At 37.0% G+C, this 12,426-nt stretch overlaps 1 protein-coding gene across 3 annotated transcripts in view; it reads right to left on the bottom strand.

Moving 5' to 3' along the window:
* Nucleotides 1-12,426, bottom strand: part of LOC127411902 (WD repeat- and FYVE domain-containing protein 4-like) — a 63,512-nt gene continuing 51,086 nt past the window's right edge. For 2 of the 3 annotated variants that reach the window (XM_051647778.1, XM_051647779.1), the window contains exons 52-62: nucleotides 11,391-11,544; nucleotides 11,156-11,247; nucleotides 9,834-10,046; nucleotides 9,459-9,591; nucleotides 8,606-8,763; nucleotides 8,259-8,417; nucleotides 7,163-7,342; nucleotides 4,890-5,072; nucleotides 4,327-4,423; nucleotides 3,526-3,646; nucleotides 1-969 (exon numbers count right to left, since the gene is read on the bottom strand). In XM_051647778.1, the coding sequence (XP_051503738.1) occupies nucleotides 903-969; nucleotides 3,526-3,646; nucleotides 4,327-4,423; nucleotides 4,890-5,072; nucleotides 7,163-7,342; nucleotides 8,259-8,417; nucleotides 8,606-8,763; nucleotides 9,459-9,591; nucleotides 9,834-10,046; nucleotides 11,156-11,247; nucleotides 11,391-11,544 (1,557 nt within the window). In that variant the 3' untranslated portion in view covers nucleotides 1-902. Of the gene's footprint in view, nucleotides 970-3,525; nucleotides 3,647-4,326; nucleotides 4,424-4,889; nucleotides 5,073-7,162; nucleotides 7,343-8,258; nucleotides 8,418-8,605; nucleotides 8,764-9,458; nucleotides 9,592-9,833; nucleotides 10,047-11,155; nucleotides 11,248-11,390; nucleotides 11,545-12,426 lie in introns of those variants that run through there. The other variant, XM_051647780.1, reaches the window with a different exon arrangement.

Raw genomic sequence — 12,426 nt, 5'->3', positions numbered from 1 at the left:
TTTTATTCACATTAAACCAGTTTATTAATATTTAATTACTGATTGTTAGGTTTAACAGTCAGTTATTGTACAGTGTTCCTGTTAATATGTATTTAAATAAGTAATAACTGAGTAATAATCAAACTATATGTACATTCTCTGTAATTCTTTTGTGGAATTGCTTGTACTTACATATTGTTTTTTATATTACTTCAGTAATTAATAATAGTAATATGTAACATCATGAACACTGTGAAAAAAGCATTACCAGTTTAACCAATAAAGTCCTTTTGATTTAAAAACATCAACAATGTAACAACATACAGTATATTGACCAAGTCATGTTGCTTTGCAACAAGTTTTTTAACATTCTTATGGTTCCAGCATAAAACACAGCTACAGTAAACAGAACCTTGCTGCTTTATAAAGTACACATATCCATTAAATATGAATATGATCAGTGTAATTTATTACAAAAATACAAAATAGCACATAAGGAAATGGCTTAGAAATTCCAGCAAACCGGTGTTTATAAAATAAACATTACTTTGGTTTCTGAAAGTCCAGTGAGAGAAAGAGAGTAAGGAAAAGACCTACTATACAATAAAACTGATCTGCCAAATGGGCTTGATTTGAATTTTTTTTTTAAATGGCATCATCTTTCATTTATTAAATAAGCAGTGTTGTGTTTCCGGTCCAGGCCAGCGAGCCTCACCCAACCCAAGAAAGAATGCGTCATCCCTGTAATTCAGCAGACCCAGAGCAGGTTTCCTGAAGTCAGCAGTCCTGCTGGAAGTGGTGAGAGCAAAGTGCATACGTAGGCAGCACTTAAACTGGACTCCCCGCTGGCAAGTGGCTGCATTCAGCTGCAGTTACTGCCGACTGAAATGCTGGGTGACTGATGGTTGATTTATGGTCAGATTCTAGCTCTCGCAGGTCCAGCCATACACCCTACCCCAGACATCACCTACCAGCAGTGTGCCATGTGTCCTGAAATCACAAGTGCGCAGGGACAGACAGAGACATGCACACATACATTAAAATTATGTATCTACCTCTTTATATCAGCTGTTCACTTACAGTTGAGACTTTTAAATCTCGAAAATTATTATTTTTATTTTTTTGGCTTTTGAGGCAGAGCAATAAAATGGTGTTGATGAGTCCTTTTGAGTGTATGCTGTGGGTTAGTATTTATGCTTCTTTGTTTTCAAATTAAAATGAATTTTCATTGTATTGTATTTTACAGTTGAAGTCAGAAGTTTACATACACTTAGGTTAAAGCCATTAAAACAAATTTTTTTAACCAATCCACAGATTTAATATTAGCAAACTATAGTTTTGGCAAGTCGTTTAGGACATCTACTTTGTGCATGACACAAGTAACTTTTCCAACAATTGTTTACAGACAGATTGTTTCACTTTTAATTGACTATATCACAATTCCAGTGGGTCAGAAGTTTACGTACACTAAGTTAACTGTGCCTTTAAGCAGCTTGGAATATTCCAGAAAATGATGTCAAGCCTTTAGACAATTAGCTTCTGATAGGAAGTGTACTGAATTGGAGGTGTACCTGTGGATGTATTTTAAGGCCTACCTTTAAACTCAGTGCCTCTTTTCTTGACATCATTAGAAAATAATGATCATCGTTATGTTTGGAGGAAAAAGGGTGAGGCTTGCAAGCCGAAGAACACCATCCCAGCTGTTACACTAGTTCTATCTGGAGGAATGGGCCAAAATTCCAGCAACTTACTGTGAGAAGCTTGTGGAAGGCTACCCAAAATGTTTGACCCAAGTTAAACAATTTAAAGACAATGCTACCAAATACTAACAAAGTGTATGTAAACTTCTTACCCACTGGGAATGTGATGAAAGAAATAAAAGCTGAAATAAATAATTCTCTCTACTATTATTCTGACATTTCACATTCTTAAAATAAAGTAGTGATCCTAACTGACCTAAGACAGGCAATGTTTTCTAAGATTAAATGTCAGGACTTGTGAAAAACTGAGTTTAAATGTATTTGGCTAAGGTGTATCTAAACTTCTGACTTCAACTGTATCTTCATAAGATAAGTCCTTTGGAAAGAAAAGACACTGCTAATCAGTAATGGGAAATGAAATTGCTTGCAAAGTTAGATTCCTTTGGTACCTAACTGATTAACCAAATTGTAGCACAAGAAAAAAGTTCCAATACTAAATAACCAATGCATTTTGATGACTTTTCCATGACCTTTACAGTCGTTCATGATTACTGGATAAATATACACTCACTGAACATTTTATTAGGAACACCTGTACACCTACTTATTCATGCGATTATATAATCAGCCAATAGTGTGGCAGCAGTGCAGTGCATAAAATAACGGAGAATGGCCAGACTGGTTTGAGCTGACAGAAAGGCTACGGTAACTCAGATAACCACTCTGTACAATTGTAGTGAGCAAAATAGCATCTCAAAATGCACAAAATGTCGAACCTTGAGGCGCATGGGCTACAACAGCAGAAGACCACGTCCGGGCACTTTATTAGGACCATAGTGTTCCTAAGTGCTCAGTGAGTGTATATATTTTTTTATACATTTTAAAGAGATTGCTGGGCCAGATTTTGATTTGCGTCCCAGGTACCATTCTTTCAAATTAATAGTTTTAAATGATTATGCTTATTAGTGTAAAATGCATCCAATAAGACCCTCAAAAGAACAGACTGATGTTATTATGCTAGTTTGCAAGCAAGCTTTACACACACACACACATACACAGAAAGAATAATATCTAGCTAATGAATTACATTAGAGCAGAGCATAACTAGAATTTTTTTTTATTCACTATAGAAATTTCCATGACATTTTAAGATTGTACTGATTTCGGGGGCCTGGGTAGCTCAGCGAATAAAGACGCTGACTACCACCCCTGGGGTCGCGAGTTCGAATCCAGGGCGTGCTGAGTGACTCCAGCCAGGTCTCCTAAGCAACCAAATTGGCCCGGTTGCTAGGGAGGGTAGAGTCACATGGGGTAATCTCCTCGTGATCGCTATAATGTGGTTCTCGCTCTCGGTGGGGCACGTGGTTAGTTGTGCATGGATGCCGCGGAGAACAGCGTGAAGCCTCCACACGCGCTATGCCTCTGTGGTAATGCGCTCAACAAGCCACGTGATAAGATGTGCGGATTGACAGTCTCAGACGTGGGGGCAACTGAGATTCGTCCTCCGCCACCCGGATTGAGACGAGTCACTACGCCACCACGAGGACCTAGAGCGCATTGGGAATTGGGCATTCCAAATTGGGGAGAAAATTATTATTTTATTTTTACTGATTTCCATTACTTTTCTAGGCCTAGAAGTTAACGTTTTAATAATTCCTGATATTTTCAGTTTTCTACAGCGGTCCCATGGTCATGTACAAACTGAAAATATCAGGAATTATTAAAACTGTAACTTCCAGCTGTATACTTACTGTAGTATTATGGGCCAGGATAAAAAAAACAGAGAAGCTCTATTAAACCAGCTTTAAGAACATATTTTAGTCTGAGACTGGCCTTTTGTAAATACCTGGATATGCCCAGTGCAGTAATTGCAGGGTTATTTTTGCAGCGTTGACGTGAGCCGGCTTGATTGCGATTTAACTCTCGACATAGCACCAGGTGTCTTTCCCACTTCCACAAGCTGCCGTCTAAGAAAAGCAAGAGCAAGAGAAGAGTGAGACATGAGAGAGCAAGATTATTTATGGTCAGCACGTTGCTAAATTGAGAGAAATACATCTAATATAAAGCCTTCACTGTTACAAACAGTTCCCTCAATTTAATTTGAAGATGTTGATACTTACACGCACTGACGCTGTTCTGTAACCAATGTGTACTAAATTGAATTTGGTTATTATTGCTTTCTAAATTGCATGCCTACATCAGCAAAATTGCTCAGTGTTTACGGGCTGTATGTTTAATAACTTTACCCCATAATTCCTCACAGCTAGCCCTAATGCGTTGCACAAAACAGTAGATCATTATGAACTTTTCTTCGGATAGCTCAAAACCAAACCTCCGGCGGAGTGCCTAAGAATCACACTTAAGGACAGACGTAATGCGATTTACACACAGCAGTTTTGAAGGATGTCTAGTATTTGGTCTGGCTATTTCATTTCACACATTACTTGTATATTAGAAAATAACGACTCTTATGACGACAAAAAGTATGTTATTTTCCAATATTCCGAGAGAGTTTCGTATTAGAGCCATTAAGGAAGCTCATGGTTATAACAGTCTTATGACCAGAGGCAACTGTAGACCAAGAACAAAGGCACATATTCATGCTCTAGTTCAAATCTGTACTTAAGGTGAAGTGTATTAGTATTACCTGCTACCTCAGGAGCTGATGACAAAACATGCCCTTGAGACTCTGAGCACTCCTCATGTCCAGGTAATTGTACTCTCGTATATTCAGTCTTCCATATCTGCAACAGAACCACACAGCTAATGAAAAAAGGAAGGAAAAAACAAAAGACTGCAATTGAAGTTATATTCATAAATCAAATCTGCCGGCCATTGATGTCTCAGGTCCAGGCTCCAATTGATGCCTAATTTAAGAAGCATTTTGATTTAATAACTGCTCTTACCTCACCTAAAGTGAGCACATGTAACTATTAATGTTTCTGTGGGACTCCAGAGCCAAGCCTGAGAGCCCCATTTCAATATCCCAGTTACCATATTTTAATATTTTGCAGCTATATTACCTGACTATTAAGCAGAAAACACTACAGGAAAGATTTATTGCTTAAACACAGAGGTGTAGTCTTTGGAGAAGACTTCTCATTTAAACTGTCTCATTATAAAGTTCACTACACAAACGCAATGGCCGGTCTTTCAGTCAGAGCCTTCGAAGGAGCACCGAAAAGGCCCGTTCTGAGGATCTGCTCGTACCCTGACGATGCCGTCGGCGCAGCCGGTGATGATCACATTGCGGGGATCCCACTCGTATTTCTGTGTGAAACAGCAGCACAGAATGTTTCCTTCAGGCCCATTGGAGGTGTTGATGGAGGTCAGCAGTTGTCCCTTCATGGTCCACAGGTATAAATGGGTCCCTGCGCATGACACTATCTCACCCTAAGACAGACAGAAGAGCAGTTAATGTTCCACACAGCAGGAAATGATCTATTTACAAAGGCCAGAAAAAGTATTTGGACACCTCAGCCAGACTTAAATAATATGTATTGTTTTGTACGAGATAACAAAATATCAAACCATGTGGCATCTGCAAACAAATAATGCTAATGCCAAACAAATAAATACAAATTATTTTTGTAATTACTTTTAGACAAAAACTCCCAAGGTGATTTTTAGTGAATGTATTTAAGTTTCCATCAAGTTCACAAAAGTGTAGTTCATCACATTAAATATGGACATGCTCCACAAAGTTTGAACCAGAAACCAGAAAGTATCCAAATACATTTGACTTCATTTAGAAAATAAATCTATTGTTTTATCATTTAAAACTTAACTTTTGCTAGTATATATATATATATATATATATATATATATATATATATATATATATACACACACATATACACATAAACGTTATATACAAACATTGCAATTCTGCTACGATGGGTCTCTGATGGTGTAACTTGAGTGTCCAAATGCTTTTTGAACACTTTTTTTGTGACACTGACACATCCAGCTCCTGCTACTGTGCTTTTATAAAATGTTCTGTTTAGTTTGTCTACACATTTAAACACCAACCCAAGGCATTCTAACACTTTTTTATAACTCTTATTATTTTGTATATGAATAACATATATTTTCTTCCTCGTTCTACTATATAAAAATGTGCAATCTTTCCGAACTTTTGGAGTGACTGTAAATAGATTTCTGGTAAATAATCGACTACATTTGCTGTAATAGTACTGATTTGAAAGAGGTTTGGAATAGGACTGTGAATCGATTAAAAATGAACAAATTAATCTCACAGTTTTCCGTGATTAATCATGGTACATTAAAACAATTAAAATATAATCATAAATATATTTACTTTATACTTTGTCTCAAAGAACTTGAAAGAATTTGGTTAGTCATCAATTATTTTAATTATTTAAATACGTACATGTTAAAATGTTACTTTTTTTTTGCAGATATAATTAATTAGACACATTTTTACAGTTACACTATATATCTTTGATATATGTATACGTGCCATCATATCAGTGGACATGCTGTAATTAAAAGTTGGGTAAAATCTTCCGCCGTTTTCCAGTGGACTTTTTTAATAGGATTAAATCAGCAGATTAAATTAATATCAAGCTTTATTGGCAAGATAAACTTAAGTGTACATTGCCAATGCATATTTAGACACTATAAATACAGATATAAAACAAATTGAATGCTGAAGTTTAAAATCTCAAAACTATTATTTTCTCTGGCTGCCGTTCAGTCTCTGTTGGGTCTCTCTCACTCGGATTTACTTTTGACACTGCTTTAGATGGCAATGAGTGAGCATTTTCGGGCAACGTAAAGAGATACGGCAGCTTGCCCATATCTCTCCCACACCTGGCTCTCCACTTGTGGGTGAAGTCTCCATTCTCCGTACAGTAAATCTACTCCGTGCTTTTTATGCCTGGGACATGCGTCGTGCGTAATGAATAAGCGTGCACTGCTCCACAAATTCAGTTTCTGTGCTAGGATTTGCAGTCCAGTTGAGTGTGTACCTCAAGGAATATATATATGCCAATTTTAGCCACTGGAAGTGGGGAAAAATATTAGTGAAGGTTCAAAAAAATGATAATACGGATAATACATTAATTGCGTTAATTTTGTTAATGCGTTTAACCGTGAACTATTAATCGTAGAAATTTTACATTTCATAGCCCTAGTTTGGAATCATACATCAACACCTCTTAGCAAAGAATTTCCCCCTTCTTGGTGTTTTGAGTAGCAGGTATGTATCAGAGTGTTTAAACAGGGTGTTTAAGTATTAAAGCAGTCTGAAGGGAAGGGTGTGCCCACCCTTCCTTCACACCTCCACTCACAACTGTGGGTGAAAATGAGAAGGAATAATGTGTCATCCAGACAGCAGCATAAGCTAAACTGCATTAACTAAATCAAATATGTAAGTGAGCTGGACAGAGAGATCTGGGGACTGAAAAAAAATGCTGGGTAACTTCTGTGCATGTATATTTTTGCTGGAGGGTACTCACAGTCAGGTCATTAATAGCTAGGGCAGACACGGCAGAGGAATGTTCTGGTAACTGTGTGATGTAGCCGAGCTCCTCCAGGTCCCACAGGATGCATGTCTGGTCCAAAGATCCACTAACAATCACGCTATGGGCTTCTGATGCTACCAGACAAGTTACCGTGTCTGTGTGTCCATACAAGGTCTAGGAGTAAACAGAACATGAGCTAATAAAAAAAAAAAAAACATGACAATACTGATATAACATATTTTTTTTTTTCGCCAACTGTTTGAATTCTAGGAGTATTATACATGCAACACTGTAAACAAATTTTTCAAAAATAGCAATTTAATTAACCTATTGCCAGACCCAAAATCTGTTGATTTTATTTTTGCTTTCTCTGTGCCAACTTTGGGGAAAATTAGCAGAATTCTGTGGAATGCATTCAAACATTTAAAATGTGTTAAACAGAGCTGAGAATGTTACACTCTTAACTGAAGGCATAATAAGCCAAAATATTTAATAAACAAACATGCATGGGGCAGGAGATCTGTAGAACGTTGTGAATGACAGGACTTTCACACTGTGTGGAAATTGGGGATAGGCATCAGTCATCGATTAATCGAGTACTCGTTCAGCTTCAAATATTCGACTAGTAAAAACACTACTCAAATACTGCAATTTGACTTTCCTTTGTGTCTTTGTCTGACATGGAAAACAATGAAACTGCTTCTATCACCAAAATCTTGCTGTCATAAATTTGCATGACTTTGTTAAAGGAATAGTTGACTCAAAAAAAAAAATTCTGCCATTATTTAAAGGGACTTGGAATATATGTTTCTATGTGTGAATGCAAATGCGTATTTGTCATTTTTTAATCTAGATGTTGTTTATACAAAAGTGCTAATTTTTCGTAAGAAAAACAGGTAAAATGTTGAAAGTTGAACTTAAATTCAAAATTTCAAGTAACTGATTATTCGTGTTTTTATGTGTTCGTGTACTCGACTACTAAATTACTCGAAATGCCCATCCCTAGTGGAAATCAGCAATACTTTCTGTGCTCAAATATTACTAACCCTAAACATGGCTCTTTATGAAAAATAAAAAGTGTGACTCTGACCTGTCTGAGTGTCATGTATTTGAGTTTGTCCTTGCTGATGAAGACATCCCATACACACACCACAGTGCTGCTCCCGGCTGTGATGATGGTGCTAATGTTGTGGCAGGCGGCACAAACAGTATCTCCCCAGTCTGAAAGATTCTCACACACTCCAAAGCTCTGAAACACAGGAAATAAAGCTATTAGACTTTAACAGCACATTCAGAATTGTAACCTTGTTAATTCATCAACAATCATTCAGTTGATCACAACGGACATTATAGGCAGGGCCATTGCTTGAACTGATGGGGCAATATTCCTAATTACAGGTATCCAAATAAATCTTAAAGGAAAGTAGAAAAGCAAACCTTTTCAGTTGTGTAGTTCCCAAATGAGCAGGTCTGGTCATAAGAGCCCCAGCAGAAGTATGTGTTCCACTGGGGAGGGATGAGAAGTTTGTTTCTTTCCACAACCAATACCTCCTTCTCTCTACATACTATTTGACCTACAGGGCCCAGCGAGAGCTCTACAAGAGAAACAGAGGAAAATCAGCTTTATCAATATATAGTACTGTGACAATCAATTTTAACATTGCTATTGTATCTATCTTGCATATGTACACAACAACTATGCATTTTTTTTGAGCCAGGTATTTTTAATAATTTATTCAGGTATATTGATTCAGATTCTTTTCTGCTTGCTTCAAATGACCTAGATATGCCTGGATATGCTGCTCAGTAGAACAGTAACAGGAATCTACACTAATCTTGTGAGACGATTGCAAATTCCTCTCAAGATGCCCTTTAAATCTTTCCTTGTGATAAAGTACATTACTGATAAAGTAACACGTGATGTGGGAAAGAGATATTGAGCGAGAGACAATAGAGTGAGAGACATGGAAAGAGAGCGAAAGAGATTCATCTAATTTTCTGGAGAGATCCTTTTGGGATATTCAGATTATTAAATAAGCCTCAGTGGCAGTGTCATCAAGAAAGGCCTAACAAATAGCCGGAGCTGAGTCGATGAGAAAATGAGCCTGTGAAAAGTCTAGCCAGCATCTTCTGCCTCGCAGCTCCTACTGTTCCCTATAGACATGACCCCATCTTGTAAAAAATAATTGAGGAATGGAATAAAATAACAAGGTGACTATGAATGATTAAATTGAGGGTGTTCTCTACCACAGAGCTGCATACATTCTTGATTTGGCAGTTCGTCATGTACCTTTTATAGGCTGAGCGGAAGGCTTGAGCTTGTCCAGTTTAAAGAAAAAAGGGGTTATCTGACTGGATACTGATGTCTCTTTCCCAGCAGAGCTCTTGAGAGATGTACGGCTAGGGTGTGGTTTTGTAAAGAGCTGGAAACATAAACCTTCTGTCAGTATGGCATTTAACATACAGAATCACAATAAATCATGTCAATACAGGAGAGAATATTTCAAATATCAGACTCATAAAATTTCACAAAGCCACAAAATTTCAATTTCATGGGATCTTTAAACTAAAACTCTGCATGTGCAACGAAAACATGTGCCAATAAACTGAAAAGAAATAGAAAAAATGTACCTTATTTTACTTAAACACAACTCAATATGTGTACCTGCTTTGGCATTTGGCCAAAGTTGTTGATGTAGCCAAGGATTGTGCTTTTCATGACAGGATCTTTCATGCTCTCTGTATCGTGTTTGTCAGTATAAAAGTAAGGGTGGAAGGTGTTCAGGGCCTCCCCTGCTGGCGGACCCTGCTGTCTGTAGCCGAAGATCAGATCAATCCAAAGATGCAGACGTGCACTCACGTAATCACTCTCAAGAGCCTGCAGAGAATGCAAACTCAGTCAGTCAGCAGGTCTGGATGGGGACTAATACACTATCAGAGATGCCATAACTTTTATTTCTGTAGAAGTGCTGGCAGAAGAGAAGCTGTGTTTAAAAATATCAGGTCAAAGATATTGCACAATAATGCAAGTAAAAAAGAAAATATTATTCCATCCAAGGTACTGATTACAGTTCAAACAATTACATCTTAAAGAATTACATTCCAAAAGTTAGTATTCCTATTCTATCTTACTAAGTTACTTTGTCCCATATTTTATTCCAAATAAAGTATTTTAGAGATGTGTAAAATGTCCAAACATAACTTAAACATATACAAATGCAAAAAACACACTTAAAATAACAACAATAATCACATGAGTTCTAAGCACTAAATTGTAGAAGATCCCTATATTACCCTTCATTTGCATATGAAGGAAAACGAGCAGACAGAATAGCTCATTTTTTGCCATTTGGAAATGATACAGATATTGCTCTGTAGATTGGGAACTGATAAAGCCTGGTCCTTATATGCCTGCAGGTGTAACGTAGTGAGAAAGAAAGCATTCATTCCAATAACCAGCAGGCTTCAGTAATAGAGTTATAGGAGAGTGCAGATATTGTGCTTGTGCTGAATTGGCCCTGTTATCTTGTAATTACAATGGCGTTAAACAGAGTAATGGGGCTTCCTTGATGAACTCAACAAGTGCCTATTATCTCAAGAAATGTTAAATATAAAGCAGCTCCAAAAATGATTTAGCTATTGCCAACTTCAGCTGGATATGAATGGTGCGCAGATACTGATACTTTTTTACTCCTATGCTTGTTTTGATGAAACCTAATATATTCTGTGACTGCACTGACCCTCTTTGTCCATCTCATGCAAAATAGTACAGTGTGATGTGCGTGGTCTAAGGCTAATTTTTTTGTGCTTGATAAAGTTAGACTAGTGCTCATGTGATAGACAGTAAATCTGACAGATAGTCTGGTAGAGCGTAAAGAAAAGACCAATAAATGGTTTGACCAATTTTTTCTTCTTCTGATATTCACACTTTTTTACTAATTCAGTTAAAAAACAATACTGACAAATCTCTAGTACAGAGAGACTGACCTCCCTGTGCATCCTGATAAACTCCTGTGGGTCTCCTTTGGCCCATGGCGGCAAAACCACGTCACCTAATGGCGTCCCATCCTGCATGCAACCTGCATCATCAAAACACACATTTTATAGGCTTACACAAATTGTACAGCTAATTACAGATTACAGTTTTTGAGACTGATCATGAAAAAAACTACATTCCCTTTCTAATGGCACAATGGTTGTTGAGCTTATACTGATGTCTTACCAAAGTCAAAGTCATTGGAGTTGACAAGGAAGTCTGGGAGATAGAAAAACTCAGGAATGAGCTCTCTGACATCACTCATGTTGTCTTTAGATGCAGATTCCCACTCTTTCTGAATGCAGTGGAACATCCGTTCTGGAACATCAAATGATCCCCCCTGCAACAAAAGTTTTAAACCAGCAAAATTTTGAATATGAAAGTCTAGCAAGGGTGCACTGCTGAATGTTATTTTCAAGAGACAGAAAAGACTATCAATGCAGTTCAAGGAGTCAGCAAAAGAAGCAATAAAACATTACAAAGTGTTACAACCCTTGTTGTCATTTTCCCCCCTTGTCTGTGTTTTGTTTGTCTTTGTTTTCTTTTGTTTGCAGGGAATTTAGATGTTCTCTTATAAAGATCTCTTTTTGTTTTATTGTTTTGTCTGTTCGGTTCTTTTTGTTTGTTATTTTGTTTGTTTAAATTTTTGGTCTTAACCCCAGAGTTTTTCTTCTTCTTACTGTATATTTCGTCTGGACCTAGTACAGGTCGTTACACAAAGAAGGATGAAAAAGATGCATCATCATACGTATGTTTGTTTAATGTGCAAGGTTGGGAACTCCACGAGTAGCAACTGAGAACTCAGGCTAGAACTCTAAAATGGCCCCTTGAGTGTTTATGAATCATATTTAAGGAACAATTGCTTATATTTGAGACATGTTCAAGCAATTGATTTAGGCTATTTCAATTTCAAGAAAGTTTATATGTACTGACAAAAATCTCTGGAGAAGTTATGTAATTTGCAGTAAAGAAAGCCCTCAGTGAATGAAAGTAATATTCTGTTAGTGGCACAAATCAGATTATGAATATTACTGTACGGAGGAAAGCTGCTCAAGTGAAGCAAATATCATTGCAAGCGTTATCCTAATGTCTGTATTACGTTATACTGCTATCAAATATGCATGGCTTTTTATTTTAATCAATTGGTTTCTTGTGTATAAATGAGATATTCTTTAAAAACATAAAGTGGTTTTGCATGAAACTGATGCAAAATAATTTATTT

The sequence above is a fragment of the Myxocyprinus asiaticus genome, chromosome 21 (assembly GCF_019703515.2).
Source record: "Myxocyprinus asiaticus isolate MX2 ecotype Aquarium Trade chromosome 21, UBuf_Myxa_2, whole genome shotgun sequence".
Taxonomy (NCBI): domain Eukaryota; kingdom Metazoa; phylum Chordata; class Actinopteri; order Cypriniformes; family Catostomidae; genus Myxocyprinus; species Myxocyprinus asiaticus.
The sequence above is the reverse complement of the archived record's forward strand: the minus strand, read 5'-3'. Positions and strand labels throughout refer to the sequence as shown.